General features: G+C 35.3%; 1 protein-coding gene and 1 non-coding gene across 2 annotated transcripts in view; both read right to left on the bottom strand.

The window, feature by feature from the left end:
• SDHAF3 (succinate dehydrogenase complex assembly factor 3) overlaps positions 1 to 20286 on the bottom strand; it is a 53884-nt gene extending 33598 nt beyond the window's left edge. Inside the window, exon 1 of the mRNA XM_069462294.1 lies at positions 20113 to 20286. Within this exon, the coding sequence (XP_069318395.1) occupies positions 20113 to 20286 (174 nt within the window). The remainder of the gene's footprint in view (positions 1 to 20112) is intronic.
• On the bottom strand, positions 12387 to 12493 carry LOC138377677 (U6 spliceosomal RNA). Its single transcript, XR_011231842.1, has one exon. It is a non-coding gene; the product is annotated as a U6 spliceosomal RNA (small nuclear RNA).
• Positions 20287 to 21813: the final 1527 nt, after the last annotated feature.

Consider the following 21813-nt stretch of genomic DNA (forward strand, 5'->3'; position numbering starts at 1 on the left):
TTCTTTGCTGTCACGACATAAAGGTGAACAATTTCTACACCATATTGTTAAATGTGATGAAAAATGGATTCTTTTTGACAATCGCAAGCGTTTGACACAATGGTTCGATAAAGATGAAGTGCCAAAACACAGTCCAAAACCAAATATTCTCAAAAAAAAATCTAATGTTGTCTGTTTGGTGATCCAATGCCAGTATTATCCATTGCAGCTTCATAAAAACTGGTCAATCGATTACAGTGGATATCTACTGCAACCAGCTGGATGAAATGATGAGGATGCTTATGATTAAGCAGCTGAGATTAAGCAACAGAGGCAGGCCAATCACTGGACCACATGTCACACAAACAACTCTGCTCAAACTACAGAAGATGGACTTGGAAACTCTCTGTCATCCACTGTATTCGCCATATCTTGCACCAACTGACTACCACTTTTTCCAGGCTTTGGACCACTTCTTGCAAGGAAAAATATTCAATTTTCAACAAGCTGTGGAAAACACCTTTGGCAATTTCATTGCCACTCAGAAGCATGCCAATAGTTTAGGTGCTTGTTTGAGACATAATCAAACTTTTGATTCAAAATCAGACATTTCATATTTAATAACCTAATAGAACTACTGGAGACTTTGCTGAACTAATTTGCAAATCAATCCAAGTGTCCTATAATGACATTGAACTTTTTAATAAACTAGTCTCCTAAATTTTGGTTGCATTTTGTTCAAATCAGCAGGAATTCTTTAATCAGAGCTTTATTGTACTAATAAACAAACAAACAGCTTAAGCTTTTAACAAATGTTTTTTGAAAACAAAGCTTGTAACTGGAAGACTGAAATTTACTAAGAAAGAAATAATGAGTTAAATCATGAGAGCACAAATAGTGTATCAGATTTAAGTTTGCATTCTGTACTTGTATATCTCAACTTCTAGAAACAATCTTGTGAAGAACTATTTGTAACTGGACATACTTGTTTTATTTTTCCATACCAAAATGGAAAAAAATTGAAAAGGCCTATGATTTTGGAGCATCTGAATTTGGTAAACATTCAAAATAATACTAAATACAATTTACTTGACAAGTTTTGTCTTCCAAAAATATTTATCAAAGAAAGCTAATCTAAATGGAGACAGAAAGAAAGTGCCTGTTAAAATATTTGGGCTTAAATATTTACATATTTAAACTTAAAAAAAATTAATTTGAGAATATCTTCCATCAAGCAGAATTTGCCCTGGGATTCCTTACTTTCTCAACACCTATAGCAAGATAGTTTTCTCTATTAATCATAAAATGTAACTTCTCCAGGCAATTTTAAGAAAAATTTTAAAATAAAACCATACTGTAACATCTGTATGCTTCAGGGGAAAAAAGTGACACAGTATTACAGACAGAACAGTTAAAAAGAAAGTACAATAATATGTCTCAGAATAATTATTTATGTTCTTTTTGTAATGTTCATATAATCAGTAGAAAGGGGCTTTTTATTTGCCTTAAAGTATACAAATCTATGTTTTTATATTTTGAAAACTTACTTTTAAGAACAGTTATAAAGAACTATTTTATAATTCTTGCAACATAATAAACTCAATTATAAGTCAATAGATACATTTCAAATATGTGTATGATTTCATTTTAGTGCTTCTTTTGCTCCTAGGAGTGTCCCAGTTTTGACAACAAATTATACAATCAAACTAATAATAGATAGGATAAAACATCAGCACATTAAAAAAGGCCAGAATATTACTGGCCAAAAATAAAAAGTCTTATGTTATTCCCCCATCTTTTTTAACTAGATCATCTACCATCTGGTGTTCAAAAAAAGAAAAGGAAAAAAAAAAAAAAAACTTGGCCTATTTAAGTTTCCACAGAATTTCCAAATCCCTATTTTTATCTTTTTCATCATTCATATAATTCATAATTTTACAATTAATCTACTATCTATATATAAAGCTACACATTCTTTAAATTTTTATGAAAAACATATTTTGTGTTAATAAAAACCACAAACACTTTGAGAGGCCATGACACGAGGATCAGTTGAGGCCAGGAGTTCAAGAGCAACAAGGGCAATATAGTGAGACACCATCACCTCTACAAAAAATAAGAAAAATTAGCCAGGCATGGTGACATGCGCCTGTAGTCCCAGCTATTCCAGAGGCTGATATGGGAGGATTGCTTGAGCCCAGGAGTTCAAGGCTGCAGTGAGCTATGATTGTACCAGATCAATTCCTTGATCTCTAAAATAAAGTCAAATAAAATTTTACATACTGGGTTTCATATGCTCATCTAGAAATAGTAAATTACTATCCTCAATTTCCCCTAAACTGACTTACTAAGAAAAAAGACAATTTACCAAAACAATTGTTTAAAACACTATTCAGGAGGTACCCATGAAACTTTCAAAAATGGATTAAAATTGTATATAAGAACTAGAAAAAAATATTTACTCCATTTTAAAATTTGCAAACACATTTAAAATATTTAAAGTGGCAACAAACCTATATCACACAATACAAACATAAAAATTACTAGGAATATGAACAAATACTATTTCAGATAAAACTGAAATATAAAGTTTTCTGAATTTCATGTTATAGTCTTTCCAGATCTATAAGTATCTTCTGCCACCCTGTGGAAATTTCTGAAATTACACATAGACAAAAAAATTATCGTACCTGAATAGAGTATTAGTTTACCCCAAGAGTTTCCAATATTTGAAAAGATGTATCCAGTTTGTAAACAAAGTTAAGCAGTCTTACAAGAATTTAGTGAAAATGATCATGCACAGTTGCTCCCAGCTTCTCTCTTCTTCCTGAGAGAAGATGGTGTTCATTTGTAGCTTAAGGGTACTGCATGGCAGACACTCAATTTCATTTTATTTCCAAGACACTTAGCAGTCATCACTCTTCTAGGTCTTTTCAAATTCATGATCCTAAATTCTTTAAATACTCTCTCCTTTTCTCTCCACCATCTTAGGCACTTAAAACACTACATTAAGTAGAAAAAGAAAAAGGAATATTAAGCTGCTTTAACTTGTCCTGAATAATTAGGAACCATATATGCCTGATACTAGTTTAATAAAGAACAAAAGTTTATTAATAGCCATATAGCAAAAAAAAAAAATTAAAAATAGACTCAGCTATACATATAATCATATGTCTAATGACCTGACAGTATTATCTAGATAAAGACACGAATTAAAGTGCTTGGATTAAGCCTACCTCCCTATAAAATATAAAACTCAATTCTCACGTATTTATGAAATACAATTTAAGAATTTAAGCCTTTGTTTAAACTGGACATCTTTATAAAGACCACAATTCACGTGTTTGATTGGTTAATTTTTTTATCCAGCTGTGGACATGTGGCGTGTTTGGTCTCTGTTTAAAAAATAAGGATTCATTTTTCTTTTGGGTGAAAAAAGATTTAACTGAGCATCTATTATAAAAAATAAACTACTGTCTTAGTAACTTTAAAGTACACAAAGATAAATAAAATATTGTTTTTGTCAAAAGGTATACGTAAGTAACTATAATACAATGTAGAAAAACATTAAGTACCAAAACAGAAATGCAAAATAATGTTTTGGCAGAACTACAAGACAGAGATTCCCTTTTCACTGGAAGAATTAATCAAACAAGAGTTGACGGCATAGTAATAGGGCTGTTTTGAAAGACATTTTAGGGTTTGGCCATGCATTAGACAGGTGAACATTAAGGCCAAATTAATAGTGAACACTGAAAACAACTTGAGGCTAACTTTCAGAAAACAATGCTCAGTTGAACGACCAGAACACAGAATTCATGACAAGGATTACTGAGAGATAAAAGTATATTCTGGCCAGGTTTTATAGTTTTGAACTTCAGGTTAAAGAGAGGTCAATGGGAAAACAGTGATGGGTTTTGGCAAGGGCAATAAAATGATCAAAGTTGTGCTTTGTAAGGTGACAGTTAAAAGAGACTAAGAACAAGATTATTTATGAAATTACTACAAACACCCAGAAGTAATGACAATTGAAATGGAGACAACAGATCAGAGTTCAGACAATGTAAAAGAAAAGAGAATCAACAAGATTTGGCAATTAACTGGATATGGAAGATATGAGAGATGGAAGAATTGTTCTTAGCATCTTCAAAACTCTTACATAGAACTATTGCCTCCTTCCTATCAACCTCCTTCCCTACACCAGAGTTAAAATAACTAATATTTTTGAGCACTTACTATGTGCAAAGCACTGAGCAACTACTAAGCATATACTATCTTATTTAATCCTTAACCTTAAAGGTAAATACTGTTGTTATGCCCATTTTACTGATGAGGAAACTGAGGCTTGGTATGTTCCATCAAATTATCCAAAATCATATAGTGAGTGACTAGATGTTAACCAATGTCAGAAAATCATTAAAAGTGTTTGCTTTTAATAAATTTAGACAGGTGCAGCAGCTACTCAGGAAGCTGAGGCGAGAGGACAGCTTAAGCCCAGGAGTTTGAGAACAGTCTGCGCAATATAGTGAGACTGTCTCTCTTTAAACAAAAAAAGTGTTAGCTGATAATAAATTTAAAATAGAATGCCTCATAGGGGTAAGTACACTTTTAAAAGAAACTCAAAGATAACAAGATCTTCAAAATCCAATGGAATGGAGCCGCATGAAGGAAATGGCAAGTAACAGGGTAGATGTATATTGGTCACAGAACTGCCTAATCATAAAGTCAATAGCTATGGGAAAGAGAAGCGTTTCCCCTTGTACTCATATTACTTATATCCCAAATCATTGTTTGACCCACTGCCAAAAAACCAACATTTCGCAGCTACTAGTCTTTAAGGCACAATGGCTGTCATTCTATCATATACTGATTCATAAGAGACTCATAAACTCCTTCAAGACACTGACCGTGTATTAATATCTGCATCCTCTAAAAAAACAGTGGGCACTAAACGACTAAGTAAACAGTTGAATTCAGTCGGGCTGCTTCTGTCTAGCTCTCCCTGGCACAGTGTGAAGACCCTCACATAGTTCAAGGCCTACATTTTGAACAATTTGTCCATGTCCCACCTTGAACTTGATCCCAAAAATCTCTGCTCCTGATCCTTTGTCTCCTTTCTAGTTTTGAACCTGATAAGGTCCTCTGGATTATCCCTGACCCTCAACTTGTTAAGGACATGGACAAATATGGCTGATCTTATTTACATTAGACAAACACGGCTAGCTTATTTCTGGGATCTTACCAGATCCCAGAAAACTTCCAAGGGTTCCCTAACCCACAGACTACTTCTTTAGTTACCAAGGAAAGATTTTATTTTCCATAAAATCTAACAGAACATGTTAGATCATGAAAGGCTCCCTTCACTGACAATCTAGTAGGCTATGCAGAGGACGTGGGAGATGTGGATAAGATGCTCTTGGCTTTAATTTGTATATACTTTCCCAGAGAAACAACATATTAGATAGTAGTAAGGCTTCCAGACAGCCCTGAAAACAAAATGAAACAAACAAAAAAAAAACAACCCTATATTTAACCCATGACATATTACACAATGACAATCACATTTTATTTTATATTTTCATTATATCATTATAAATTTACCAATTTATGCTATATTGAGAACTAGATAGCTGTTTAAGGCTCATTCTGGCTAATGACATTTAAGTATTCAAACTAAGAGGAAGATGAATTATCATTACTATTTTCTAAGTATTAAATAGAGTAATAAATTGATGGATATAATCAAACTATAGTAAGTAGTAAGCTAACAACCATATTCTATTTAAAAGCACCATACGTATCCATTTCTATAACTACAGATTAAGATAAAGCAAAAATTTTGAAGAAAATTAAATCATTAATATTTCAGATTCCAGTTATGCTATAAAAAATAAAGGATAAGGCTACCAAATAACTTTTTACACTCTGCATAACTTCAACTAGCCCTGTTACTATTTAAGAAAAACAGTTCAAAAACATACTGTAGTTCAATCTTAATACACAAACTCTTGCCACTCTCTTAATTTAGGGTGTAGAACATATTTTGGTAGCATTAAAAAGAATGCAGCTAAAATAATCTGGCATCCCTCACTCATCAAAACTGGCAAATCTGAATTTGTTCTTCACAAACAGAAATTAAATATTCTTCTTTTTAGACACATGCATCAACAATTGTAGACATACCCTATTTAAAACAAATTTGATATGTGCAGATACAGGTTTACACAAAGAAATAAATTATAGGCTGATTATTCACTTTACAAAAGGATTCACAAAAGAACTCCTTTAATTAGTAAATTTGCCAGCATACTTAAAACATTTCAAAAAAAACAATTTATAAACAACTTTTCACTTATAGTATAAAATACACTTATAGTATAAAATTAGAATATCAGGCTTCAAAAACTCCTATTATTGTCTTTGTCCCAATAGCTTAACAAATGTAGGTGAAACTAATAGCCGAGAATGGCCTAGAAATGTATATTTAGGATAGTTTATCATACATATTTTTATAAATCTCGTAAAAATCATGAACCTACCAAATTCCCCTTTCAAAATATATTCAGGGGCCAGGTGCAATGGCTCACTCCTATAATCCTAGCACCTTGGGAGGCACAAGCAGGAGGACTTGAGGCCGAGAGTTCAAGACCAGCCTAGGCAGTATATCGAGACCTCATGTCTTCAAAAAAATAAAAAAATTAGCCGGGCACAGGTGGTGTGTGCCTATATTCCTAGCCACTCAGGAAGCTGAGCCAGTAGGATCACTTGAGTCCAGGAGTTTGAAGTTGCAGTGAGTTATGATCACACCACTGCATTCTAGCCTGGGTGACGGCGTGAGATCCTGTCTCAAAAGAAAAAAAAATATATATATATATATGTATATATTTTTTTTTTCAGGGACCAACAACAATAGAATCATTATGGCTAAAAGTGACCTCAAGAAACCAAAGGGCCAACAGCAACTTTGTCTTCTTTGTGCAAGTAAGCAAGAAGTACAAAAAGAAGGAAAATCCAAAGATCTCCATTGGCATTGCATTTTTTTAGGAAGTGCTCTGAGAGACAGAAGACAATTTCCGGAAAAAGGAAATCCAAATTTGATGATAAAAAAAATGAAGCATCTTGGACCAGCTAAGAAAGGAAGGAAGAAGGATACTTATGCCCCCAAATTGCCACTACTGGCTGGCTTCTTGTTCTGTTCAGCTCCATTCTAAGAACAAATCCACAAACCTGGCATCACCACTGAAGATCAAAATGCTAGGTGTGATGTGGAGTGAAAAACAAAATAAAAATCTCAAGACACCCCCCCACCTCCCTATGCAAAAGGGAAAGCAAAGGCTTCAGGCACCTGTGAAGAACTGGCCCCCCAGATCATTCATTAAGGAAATTCCTTGCTGGCCTTCCATAAGCAAGGACATGCTACAATTAAAGTCTGTTCGATTCCACGCTAATAATGAATTATAACTTCATCTTCTCAGGTGCAGAACAGCGACAAGACAGAATCAAACATTCTTCTACCTACCCAAATACATCTACATAATTGATGCTTCCTTCACTCCCTTTTTCTCTTCTAACATTCACCTTATCTTATGTAACATGTAGATTTTCCTGGGTCTCACAAGAACGTAACCATTTTGTATCACTAACCACCCACCCCATTTTTTTTCTTTCTGTGTGCCCTCCTCCCCTCAAATACTGAAACTTCCAAATTCCCTGTTAGAAAAACAGCCACAGATTTGTCTACAGTTTGTTTTTCCCTAGCGCATCCTCAATTTTGGCTTAATAAACCTCCACTGAGTGAGATCTTTGCCTCAGTCACTTATTTTAAGTAGTCAGGAGTAATGTGAATGATACCAAAAAAGCAGCCTTACAATAATTTAAGTGGGTAAAGCTGAAGGAGAAATTTGACAAGGATGAAACCACTTCAGGAAAATCTGACAGTGCAACAGGGATGGCTAAAATCTCCTGAAGAAAATGAAAGAGGAAGATGAAAAGGATGACAGCCAAGAGACAGGGTGAATGAGCGTTTGAGAAAGGGGGTATGATGAAGGAATAAAACTGAGTATCTCTTTCCAAGTGAATTTCAGAGTAAAGAAAACACCATAATACAGCTCTTCGAGAAGGTGTCTCTCCCCTCATTAGATTTAATTACAAAGTTAGAACATGTTAATATTGAAATTTCTGAAAATGCTCTGGAAATTTTTAGTATTTGCATTAAGCAGCCAGGGGTATTATAAACACCCTGAAAACTATATCAAAGTTGTACAAATTTCCAAACGTTTTAAAGTAAGAAGTTCTCACTCTGGTCACCTTTCTCTTAGCCTTATAAAGGGATTTAATCATATTCACAACATTTTTAAGTAGTATTAACTATGGTTATTGGTCAGAAATCCTGAATTATCAATTATATGTATCTATAGCTTATAAAATGAATAAATAAAAATAATAGCGACAAACTCTTGAGGCCCATGATTGGAAGTGTGAGGCAACAAATATGATGCCTTTTGGAGAAGTCATAATTCAAGGGACGTGCTATGGAGTCAAACCCACTGATGCTGCAACGAGCGCCCATCTCACTCAAGTGGTTGTAGGTGTGCATGTGTGTATGTGTGTGTGTATGTTTGCTATGCCATCTGCTGCCATTCTCAGCATTGGAAAGAAAAGAGGGGGGGTGTATGGATTTTTTAAGTGGGATAGTTTTTAAACAAACTGTAGACCACTTCATCCTTAGCAAAGAGTCACTGCATCAAAGTCAAGAAAGAAACATTTCCTACTTAACACAATATGTAACATTCTGGTTTTGTTTTTGGTTTGGGTGGGGTTTTTTGGGGGAAAGGGGTATGTTTATAACAATGAAATTTTTTTAAGGAAAATAAATGATATTATAATTTTTAACTCTATTCAAATAAAGCATAGTTTTAGTGTTTTAGAGTTTAGAAAACAAAATGAAATTTACTTTAGAAATGCTACAACTTATAATGATTTAGGAGTAAAGAAGAGCAAAAACTTGTAAATAAGATAAATATGATCCTCCCTTGGGGAGTAAGCTAATTAAATTTATACACAGTGGGAAGAATCTGAAATCTTTCAAGCCCAGAAGACTAAATTAAGTAGCTTAATCTATTATCACATATAGTAATAACAATAATGCCTCAAAAGAAAGAAGGTGGCTGACAAACCAGAGGATTGTGGGCAAACTAGCTAATATCTGTTCAGGAAAAAAAGAGCAATGAAGCTGTAGGACCCACAAAAATGATCACTACGGGCATGTTTTCTACTGCAGACACAGTGAGGTCTGATGAAAAAATCTTTCATGCCTACCCACTTCCCGTTATTTTAATTCCATGTTTACCAGGCAACTTTCTAAACACTAATTCAGTTTCCCAGAAAGCTAATAGAGGTCCACCATCCCTTATTTGCAATTTAGAAATCAAAGAAGTTCTTAAAAACAAAAGCTCTTTCAGAACTTATCTGGCAGCAAAACCTGACCTAAATGGACATGAAGTCTTTATTTATTCCACTTAATGTGAATAGTCAAATGTTTTTCTGCACATATATCTATGTATTTGATTACAGAGTACCTTCCTAGATTCTTCTAGGATGTTTCTTAAAATTCACTACATATTCCTTATTACCTTTCTAAAATCTAAAAAATAGTGGACTCTGAGACATCTGAAAACGGGTCTCCTGGAAGAAAATATATATTCTAATTCCTGGAAAAGGAGAGCCTCTTACCAGCTCCCCTAGCAGCAGAAAGAATAATTCAGCGTTCTGCTTTATATTTCAATATGATATAAATTTAATTAGCAAGAGTCTGATGCCAAGAATCTGATTATATCTATGTATACTGATAAAGTTCAATTCCAGACTACAAAGTCGACTACTAGACCTTATAATCACAATATATGGGTGGACACATACCCACCTAGAATCTCTTTTGTAAGTCTATCAGTTTCCAAGAAAAAAGGGAGCCTGTTTACTCGTCTTCCATTCACCCTGACCTGTCAGAAGATAAATCAACAGTTAACCTCTCTCCCTTCCCAATACTGCCTCACTGTCAGCTTTCATTCAACTTTCTACAAAACTTAGAAAAAGAAAGGATAAAAAATTAAAATACAGAATAAACTTATTAAGTAGAAATTTAATTTATCAAATTAAGTTACTGGAGAATCACTGAATATTTAAGTATGATCTCTAAGAAATTAAACGTGATATTCTTCAAGTTGCTTAAAAAGACAGAATACTATACCAGATAGATGACCCTGATGATACCAGATAGATAACCATGATGATGCTTTTCTGATTTCAGTTCAGAGCCCTAAGGATTCTAAATATTTCTTCTAATGGTTAGGTAAACAAGAGTAACCACATAAAGTTTAATTTTGAGTCTACACGTTTAGGTTTCCATTCCATTTACAAAACTCAACTAGAAGCCGTACAAAACACATAGCTGACATTAACATTTACAAAACATGAAAAAGTCCAAGTTTAGCCTACAAAATGTAAAGGGCAATATTAGGAACTAAATTTATAAGATGCTGGTATTTCACTTTTCCAGAGAATCTGGAAAATTTGAGGTCCAAGAAAGAAAATTACAATCATCCTTAATCTTATCACCCAAAGATAAACACTATTTATATTTAATTATTTCATGAGCAGTTTTCCATGTCATTAATTCTTTTGAAACATCATTTCTAATAGTTGCATACTAACCCATCCATTGTATGGCTGTATTATTTCATTCTTCTATCATTGGACATACACACTACTTTACTATATATATATATATATATATATGCAACACAGCAATTAACATTTTTGTACATAAATCATAGAATGACCTATTAAGAGTCCCCTCTGCCCATTCTTTTTTTTTTGAGACAGAGTCTCACTTTGTTGCCCAGGCTAGAGTGAGTGCTGTGGCGTCAGCCTAGCTCACAGCAACCTCAAACTCCTGGGCTTAAGCGATCCTACCGCCTCAGCCTCCTGAGTAGCTGGGACTACAGGCATGCGCCACCATGCCCGGCTAATTTTTTCTATATATATTTTAGTTGGCCAGATAATTTCTTTCTATTTTTAGTAGAGACGAGGTCTCGCTCTTGCTCAGGCTTATCTCAAACTCCTGATCTTGAGCGATCCACCCGCCTCGGCCTCCCAGAGTGCTAGGATTACAGGCGTGAGCCACCGCGCCCGGCCCCCATTCTTTTATTGAACTTGTAAGTTTTCTATCAAGCTAAATAAGCTCGTTTTATATTAATATATCATATGTTAATCTCAAATATATTCCATTTGCCTTTCTAACTATCTTTAAGAGTTTTTAATTTTATCTTAAATGTTAAATATTTCAAAGACAAATAAAATATACTGAATGTTTATTACCCATTCTATTGCTATACTAACACATAACCCTAAAACTAACAGAAAAGATTAAAGGGAATAATCAGTGGTGCCAATGAAAAGTATAAACTGAGTTAAGCCATTTTTTTTAGACATTTAAAATCTTTATTGTTTCATCATCAAAAGTTTTCTTTCCACAGAAGAATGGCAATGCTGTATCATTGCATATTCTATAGAAAATTCATACAAGAAATGAGAGACAGCACTATGTCAAGCTAGTGTACAAGGTCAAAGACACAAAGTTGCCAATGCAAGTAGTATACAGAAAGAGTATGCAGCTGTTAGAAAAAGAGTCTATGGCCAAGTGGATAAAACAGTAGCAGTGCACTACATTGACATCTAGAAGAATAGAAAATGGGGAAGGACCAGAGAACGTACGTCCTGCAGAAAAAAATCCAATAGATCACAGGCACAAAGAGCTCCCAACTGTACCACCAGCTAATTCATGTGTACCTGTACCTTCCCCCTTTACATCTAGAACATTCTAACACCAGGAACCATTTTCAGCCTCATGTGTAAAGAGTACAGCCACATGCTGATTTCAGCCTGCTGCCCATCATCTCACAGCTAAAAGTAACAGCTTGGGTTAGGCAATAAAACCTGTGGCTTTCAGCATCTTCAGTAAAAAGCTGAGCAAACTCAAAATTTGTTCCCATTTTCTTGAGAAATAAACTTTATAAAACAACAGAAGAGAGCTGTCATAATTACTCAGTTTTGGCTGAAGGCAACACAATTTTTATTTAATTATACTGAATAAACATATAGACAAATATCCTTAATAAAATGCTGTCAGACCAACTTGAACATTTTCATAACCAGCTCCTGAAAAAAGTGCTGATAATTCTGAGATGTAAATGACTACTACAATTTGGTCACACCTGCTTACTGGGAATTTTTTGGTCAGGTATGTGTCTGAAGCTGCTATACAGCTTGATTTGGCTACTTTGTATTAATTCACACAATAAATGTCTTTTACAAGGAAATAGCAGATCTATCATGATGAAATCAAAATCAAAACAGAGGTATACAGGAAGAATCTGCATGTCATCCTTGCACAGGGGCCATGTTAATCTTCTCTGTATGGTTCAAATTTTAGTACATGTGCTGCCAAAGTGAGCATGGTTAAGCCATTTGATTCAACAGTTTAACTCATAATCACATCTTAGAGGTAAAAGAAAACTTTTTGGTCCATCCCTAAAATTTCAAGGGCAAAATATCATTTTCCCGATTGAGCCAACTGAGGCCCAAAAAAACCTTTCAAAAAAATTACACGGAAAACAAATACATACTGTATTTTTGCCTGATTAATATGAAAGATTAATAACATTTATATCCCGGCATTCCATTCTCATTACTAAAAAAAGTCTTTGAAGCAAAAATGTGAGGCAATTAACAACTCAGGCTAACAGAAAAATAAATTATTTAAACAATATTTAAACATTTGCTTATAAGACATTATGCTAGAGGTACAGAAGATAAAAAGGTGATTAAGAAACTTCCCTTTCCCTCAGGAAAAATATAAAAAAGAATCATCAAACAAACAAATTGTAGCAGTCAAACAAGGAAAATTCAAAGAAAAAAAATCTGTAACTATTTTACAGTACAAAAGTGAAACAGTTTTTTTGGAAAAATTAATTTTAACTAGACTTTCATAAGGTAAGAACACAAGATTTGTATACTATCTAGCTGTGTGATACCAAATAAGTCATTTTACTTCTATATGCCTTGGTTTCTTCATCTTTAAAATGAAAGAATTGAGGGTTTCTAGGTAAAGATGGCAGACTAGATATATTATAGGAGCTTATTCCTTATTTTCTCCTTTCCAAAATCCTACTGAACTGGTAGTAAAGGAATTTTTAAAAGGAGTGATTCATCACAACTAAGAGAACAAGAATGGAGCCATTGGCATCCAAGTGATTTCAACAGTTTTCTGAAGATGGAAAACAGTGCAGGAGTGTAACTAGTGAAGCAGAGTAGACAAAGGAAGCCACAGCTAGAGCACAGAGGAGAATACAGCTAAAGAGAAAGCTGAACCGCCAAAATCAAATGAACTCAAATTCTAGGTAGGTAAGAAAACAGGAGTGGGAAGCAAACACAAGGAAGACTAATTGAAACTCTAACCCTAAAGGTTATTTCCCAATCAACAAGCCTACCCTATATGCAGAGCTCTGTTTCTTATTGCTTTCTTTGTAAATATGGACAGGTAACCAAAATTCACAAGACATTTTACACATGAAAGAGACCAAAATAAAACAAAAAATGTCCCTAGAAGAGATAAACTAAAGAACAGAAAAGTATATATTAATCTTTATCATAAGCCCTCCTATGCTTATTAATTTTAACCATAAGCAATATACACTTTTTTTTTTTCATTAAATGCAGATTTTATTATGACTCTTCCCTACTTAAAAATTGTCAGTGGCTTTCCATTGCCATTTACATTGATTTAAAAGTCAATTTGGTGGGGTAGGGACAAATATGGCAATATTAATAGAATTATTAATACTGTTAATATTAACAGAGCTTATAGTTCAAAGGATATTTTGCAATATACACTTTGATTTAAGAAAAAAGTTGAAGTGTATCAGCTGAAAAAAAGGGTTTATTTAACAAAGCAGTCAGGAACTCTCTTTGAGTCAATTCAGATTGACTCCCTATATAAAACTTCATAAGCATCTAATGTTCTTATTAAGCAACACTAAACTACAAATATTTCATAAAATACTAAAACAAGTAAAATTAATATCACGCATATATAATCCTTTATCTACTTAAATTCTGTACAAAATCTTATTTCAAATTTCTTGCATGTTATCTATATACACACAACTGTTTCAGAACCATGACCACTAGCATATTATCATGCTATTATCATTATATTAAATCTGACAATTAAACAAATTTTGAATCGTTTATATAAAACATACTTCTATTTTCCAAGGATGTACTATAAAGTCAATAATATATGCAATATTATGATTTTTTAAACTTTTAGTTATTTTAGCATTTAAGCAGTCATAACACATCTCATGACACCAGTAAAAACTAAATATTCATAAATAATAACTATCTTAAAAACCTCACTAAGAATCCAAAAGCTTTAGACATGGGAAAAAGAAAACATTTTATGTTGCAAAGACATACTGTTTCGTATCTTTTCTTGTATCCCTTTTTAAACTGTTAGTTAAGGACTACAATATAACTAAGTATTTTTAAAAGGTAAAGTTTGATATAGAAAACAGGTATGTGTGACTCATCACCATAAACTATTACCAAAAAAGCTACATTGAGTAACATGTAGAATAAACAATATAACTGAGAGGTACCCAAGTGACCCACGCATACGTGGTAGATGTATCCCCCCCACACACAATCCATTTACTAAACAGAGAAGTAATTCATTCCTTTTCTCCCACAAGCTAAAATACAAACTATAAATCAGGATGTTCAAAAGCAACAAAATGAGGCCCCCAAATTAGGTAAGAGAAACGTGCAATTATAAAATCTAGCAAAATAGCCATCCAATCCTAATTATACTAAGTTAAGAAAACTCTAAATATAGGTGACATGCCACTTAATCATACATTTTTATCTGATAATCCACTTCAAAGTTGTAATAAGAAAAAGATATCCCATGTGAGCTACAAATGGATGGCTACATGAAATCTGAAGCATTTCCTCCTCTCAAACAAATGCAACAAAATAAAACAAAAAAGCAAATGTTTTATTATGATATCAAGACTATCATACAAGTCTAGGTGGGGGGGCAAGGGCAATATACATAACCTAAACTTTTGTACCCCCACAATATGCTGAAATAAGAATAAAAAAAAATAAAAAAAATAAAAAATAAAAAGAATTAAACATAATCGAGAAGGAAAAAAGTATGTTCTTTGCAGAAGTGGCTAGGAACAACTAAACACAGACGAAAAAAATACATTTCTCTTAACTCCGAAATGTTAGTATTCTATCTTTGACCACTTTCCCATATGCTATATCCAACCTGGGCACTTCCATCCACCTCTTTGGACTACCAACTATAGTTAATGATTTCCAAACCTCTGTCTCTAGCCACAGTCTGTCTCCTGAGTATCAGACCAATACATACCTCAGAACATCTTCACTTAACTGTTGACCAGAATTTTTAGCAAAAAGCAAACCAAACTGAACTCATTCCCCACCTGTTCCTCCTATATGTCTATTCTGGTTATTGGTATCATGTTCCAAAACCTGGGAGTTACCCATTCTGTCTCTACCCCCACCCCAATTAATACTGTATCAGTCACCAAGTCAAGACCCATTCTACCTTAAAAAAAAAAAAAGATAATTTATAAATCCATACTGTCCATTCTCAACACCTGTCTTGGCATATACATATTTGGGATTACTACATCAATCTCCTAACAGTTCTTCCTACCTTCAATTTGGCTTTTCCCTCAATTATTCTTCTATATGGCTGCTAAAGTGATCTTTCTAGACTACAATTTGAATCATTTCCACCACTGCTTAAAATCTTTCAGTGATTCAAAATAAAAACTTAAAATCTTCAGCAGAATATCCTGTCTCTTGCCATCTCTTTAGCTTTCTCTCTTCCTAATCTTCCACGTAAGACACTAAATTCCAAACGCACCACTACAGTTTCTGGAAAAAGTCATACTGTTTCCTACCTCAATGCCTCTTTATACGTTATTCCCTCTTTCCAGAAAGTTTTTTTCTTGACATAGTAACTTCGACTAGCTCAAGACTCAGCTCAAGCATTTTATGTGGCTTTTAACTTCTTCCATTCCTCTTTGATCCCATAGCATTTAACAGACACTCTTTCATGCTATATTACAATTGCCTATTTTACTAAACTTTAAACACTGTGCAAATAAAATACAGTTATTATTCATTTTTGTGTCCCAACAATATCTAGCCCATTTTCTGGCAATAGTAAATGACCAAATCTATAAAATGTTTACGCCTTTTTGCTTGTTTCTAGAAACAAAACTAACACATAAAACACTCCCCCAACACACACAGATAAAGCAGCTACTTAGGAAAATAGAAACCAGGCAAGAAGGCAACTGACATAAATAAATGGGATAGGAAAGGGAAAATTAAACACATGATTAATAAGATAATAAGTCTATTCAAAGTAACTCCTGAGAGCACACTGTTTTTTCCTCTTTGTCTTATATTTTCTAACATGGTTTACCTATTTAATCTTCAATGCTTATTCTGATTTTCTAGAAAATAAATGGTAGGTACAGAGAGAAAAATGGAAAGCATTACTTAAATCAGCTATTGTTCAAACCTGAGTACTGTCAGAACTTTAAAAATGCCATAGTAAGATCCCTGACCCCAGTTCTAATTTCACTTCTAATAGTAGCCTCCTAAACAACTTAGGAGATTACAATGGATATTTTATAAACCAGTTATCAAAACTGCTTCCTTATTAGAGTCCCAACAACTCTGCCTGAACTTACATTTTTTTTACTCTTATGGTATGAAATTATATAAATTCACTATTTACTCTGTAAATATGCATTCATATTTTCATACTTAGGATGAAATGAAATACTTTCCTTCCACTTTCCCTCAATTGGCCCTTTAACAGAAACTTCCCCAGCTGAACTTTACTATTTACCAGTTTTCCATGATCACAAATGAAAGGAATTAGCAAACACTCTTCCTAATACAGTCCTCTAGCATTCTTGATCCTTTTCACTTTCTTTTCTCCAGTGGTACCTAACTTTGCCCATTGACGTAAAACAAATTAAGATTCCATTCAAGTCCATAATAAATTTTAGAAGTGCGTGAGGGAATCCCAGAAACTAAACTCTACATGGTGTATTAAGTTGAAAGTCCACAATTGTGTTACTCTCAATTAGCCTGATGTAAACATAAGCATTACGATAGTAATATTCTGATACCATATGCCAAGTTTGTAATCACCATGAACTGAAAAACAACAAAAACATAAATCCATGCCTTATCCAGTGGCATCTAGTATAATATAATCATAAATTAGGTGTATTGAAGAACATGTGGGGAGAAAAGAGACTTGGAAGGCTGAAGTATTAATATACTGCTCTCTTGTGAAAACTGCCCTAGCAAGGTTTTTCTCACCTCCAAATCATTAGCATCTTCTCTAGCCCCACTCTTAGGAAGAGCACACTATCTTTCTTGGTAGGATCCATCCTACCCCTTCTAACTCCCAGGCTTAGACTAAGCTGCCTTGCAACTGTGAGAATTATTATTTTAGCCCAATAGTTAGCTCACAAGTTTTAAATTTATCTTTACCAAGATACCAGTGTATTAACTACAGGGTTCTAGCCACTCTTTTCCTTCATTCCAAAAAATGAGTAAAAATGTTAGATCAATAATAGGGAAGAGGGGACAACTATTCCCTACAGAACTATTTCAACTAATAAATTCAGAAGCAATCGGGGAAATAGAAAATCACCACTGGAACACAAGGGCAAAATCCATCAATGCTAAGATTAGCATTCATTGGCAAAGCTTAAAGAGAAACAGGCTATCCGCATTGCCTCAGAGCACCTGCCACAAATTATGTATTAATTTCAAAAGGGAGAACAGTAACTTTACAATAGAGACACCTGGCAGATATCACCTTAACCAAGTGATCACAGTTATCACCGATGATAAGAAGTCATGTTAATATCACGTACCCTCTGATATTAGGTGTTGAGAAGGGTGATAATTCACACCTGTGGTATTCTTCTCACCAATGTGTAACATCAATCTAATCATGAACATCAGACAAACCCAACCTGAGAGGTATTCCACAAAGAGACCAGCACTTTTCAAAAAGGTGTCAAGGTCACAAAAGAGAGGAAAGACTAAGAAATTGTCACAGACTAAAGATTAAGACTGACTAAATGCATTGTAGGATCCAAATTGGATCCTGGAACAGAACAAAGACACTGGTGAAAAGTACTGGCAAAACATGAATAAAGCCTGTATTAATAGTATTGCAGCAATGTTAATTTCTTAGTTTTGATCATTGTATCCTGGTTATGTAAGATATTAACATAAAAAGAAACAGCGTGTAGGACGTATGGGAACTCTGTACTGTCTTTGTCACTCTTCTGTAACTCTAAAATTATTCCAAAAGTTTTTAAAAGCTAAATCCCTTACCAAGAAAACACATTTTTAATTTACCCAGTTCTTTTTTTACACTCTCTCCCCTCCTTCAGCCCATTATCAATTTATTCTGAGTTCCTACTCTTTCTTACTTTTTCCCTAAAAGGCTTCCAGTTCTTATACTTAGGACTTCTCAAAGCAGCCTAATTTCTTCCCAGCACAGAGCTACACTCTCCTTCCTGTCTGGCCACAAACTGACCTAACTTAAAAGATGTCACTGAAACACCTTAATACAGCAGCTTCATAGCAATTAACAATATAGAAAGTGCTTTTAAATACATTTACGTACACTAATTTTGAGATGCATATTGTAAATACTGTCATTATTACACAGATGAGAAAATAAGACTAGAAAAATTAAGTGATCTGGCACTCAACAAATGTGAAAGCCTGAATTTGAATCCAGTTCTTCTGGCTCCCAGACCAAATTACTTTATTCAAAGAAGGTGTGCATTTAAAAAAGATTCAACTTCTCTGGCTTCAGGCAAGCAAATTACATCAAATACACCATGACTTTCAAGAAAGTTCTAAATTTCACCATTTTTCGAAATGCCCCTCCTTAAAGCTTCAATGATTCTACCAACAAGAATTCCAGAATTCAGTGAAAATTTTCTTTGTTCACCCTAGCCATAACCTTTATGATTTTTCAAAAGCAGTCTTCAGTCATCACCTCTTCAGCCATCAACTTTTTGGGCTGAAGTGTCGCTTACCTCTATTTTCACACCAACACTTCATGCTTTCAAATACCTGAGAAGTCGCTGTAATCTCCCAATTTATTTCTTGATATTTGCCAAGTCAGAACTATGGACAATCCTATAGGGACCCCAGCCCCCAGCAAAACTCTGAATATTTTTGTTTCTTTCACTCAAAAAAAAAAAAGAAAAAAAAAAGTCAAACAACTTATCCCTAATGCATGAGTCTGCTTAAGATTTAGTGCAACGGTGCAGGGCAATATAACAAAGTAACAATACTTGAGACTTAGGAGAAATCAACTTTCGCCAGACTTAAATCCGACCAGCATTTTTCTCCTTCACTCGTAATCGCCAACAGTCTTTTTCATGTTATCTGATTTCTCTCTCAGTCAAGCGATAAAATTACTAAAAACCCAACCAAGAGCGCTGAAAGTCAAGAAATAAAAAAATTATGGAAACAAATCTCTAAGTCTAAGAACTAAGTGAAAGATCATTTAATTTATTAATATTGTTACGTGCAAAGGCACTGAAGGGGACAAAAAGCCGCTGAGGTCTTTGAGCACTCGGTGGTGATTCAATTTTGTGACCTCCCACCTTCACCCCTCCAGCGCCTGGCATCTGCAGGAGCTCAAACAGCTGAGCTGAACTGGAGACGCTGAGCAACGGGATTTGCTCCGGCGAAGAACCCGTGGGAGAAATCGGGGGTCTCAGGAAGTAACTTTGGGAACTGTTGTCTAAACAGCTTTTCGCTGTTTAATTAAAACGGAATAGCCTGCCGCTCTGTTTGATCCTGCATAGGGTACTAGGGACGAGCACGGATAGGTGGTCTCTGAAAGGACAAACCGGGATACCGAGGGTCCACAAAGGTCTGGGGCAAAGAAAAGGGGGCGTCACTTGCCTCCCATTCCTGCAAGAAACGCTGGGCCTCGTCAGAACCAACGGCCTTATGTCTCCTAAATTCATCCTTCACGTACTGGTCGCCCAGGGCTTTGAGGTCCGGGGGCAGAACCCGGTGCAGCTGCAAGATGAGCCTATACAAGGCCCGGACTCGGGAAACGTGCCGCCCCGGCATTTCACCGCGCGTGGACCGCCGACCGCGCCTGCGCAGAGGGACGGCGCGTCCCCGCCCCACCGAGCAGTCGCTTATTGGAGAACCGGAAAGCGGGCGGAACAGGGCGCGCAACCTCTATCCGGTTTGGTCCTCTCTGAAATCAGGTACTTCCGGAAGCTCAAACTCGGCTGCGGGCGGAAAACGGGCCGGTTTTTTTCTAGGAGGGGCGTGGCCTTCATGGAGTCGCGCCTGCGCTTGGTCGTGGCTTCTGGACTGCGTCCTGGGGAGAGAGGCCGTTAACCAGAAGTCTGGCGTGGGTTGTTGGCACCTCTCAGTCCCAACCTACCATTTTTCCCGTTCATCTTCGTCCCTTCCCTCCTATTAAAGGCCTAAGAAAGCCTTCATCAAAATCGGGCTCCTCCAGGAACCCTTCCGTGGTTAACCCAACCCACTTGAGGCATCTTAGAGTATTTCTGTATTCTGTGTGAGGCATCAGAGCGAGAGTAATCTCGCCATCCAGTAGCTCACCAATCCACACTGCACAGTGCTGTACTCCAGATTGTACTTTGAAGGTACAAGCTTTTCCATATAACCAGTGAGCCTTGAGCCTGCGAACTTCCTTAGCCCAAGTCAGGTGGCTGCCGAAGAATCACAATTGTTTCCAGGGCCACGATCCTCAAGATTCTGATTAAATAATCTGGCATGAAAACAAGAAATCTGGACAAAGCTCTGCCTTTTTCAGAGCTAAGACTGAGAATGTAACTGGTTTCCAAAGCTAGCAGCTCCTTGTCCTGGTTCTTTTTCACCCATCACAACTTTGGTTCTTCAGCAAATCCTGATGGTTCTACCAACAAAATGTATGCGGAAATCAACCATTTCACACTACATACTCTATCATGATCACCTCTCTCTATTGGATATTGCGTTAGCTTCCATGTCTGTGTTCTTGCTTCTGGTCATGATCAACTATGGTCATGATCCAACTTTATTTAAATTAAATTAAAGTTGGCCGAAAGCCTCCAAACTTGGAGTTCCTGTGTAGGAACCAAAATCTAAGAGTATGTATTTGTACCAAGTAGCTGAGTCTCGGCCAATAATAGTAGCTGGGGTGTTGAAGGGGAGAGGAAAAAAATACCCACAAAAAACATAGTGCTTGATTTTCACCCAATCACAGGCTGCCACTGATTAGATCATGTCCATATAAGGCAAATAACTCATCACATTTTGCTCAAATAAGGCAAACACCAAGCTATAACCAATCAAGCTATCTCTATAGTGCATGGCTTTTTTTCTGTGTATAAATACTGCCTACCCAGCTTGCTAGATGGAGCTCCCTGAACCTCTTCTGGTTCTGAGTGCTGCCTGATTTATGAATCATTCTTTGTTCCTATAATCTCTGCTAAATTTAATTTGTCTAAAGTTTTTCTTTAACAAGCTAAGCTATAAGTCAGATCATGTTATTCCTCTGCTTAATAAACTCTTCCAGGGCTTTTCATCAGAGTAAAACCCAAAGTCTCTCTAGCACTTAAAGCTCTAAGTTTTCTCCTA

Source organism: Eulemur rufifrons, chromosome 29 (assembly GCF_041146395.1).
Source record: "Eulemur rufifrons isolate Redbay chromosome 29, OSU_ERuf_1, whole genome shotgun sequence".
NCBI classification, from domain to species: Eukaryota; Metazoa; Chordata; class Mammalia; order Primates; family Lemuridae; genus Eulemur; species Eulemur rufifrons.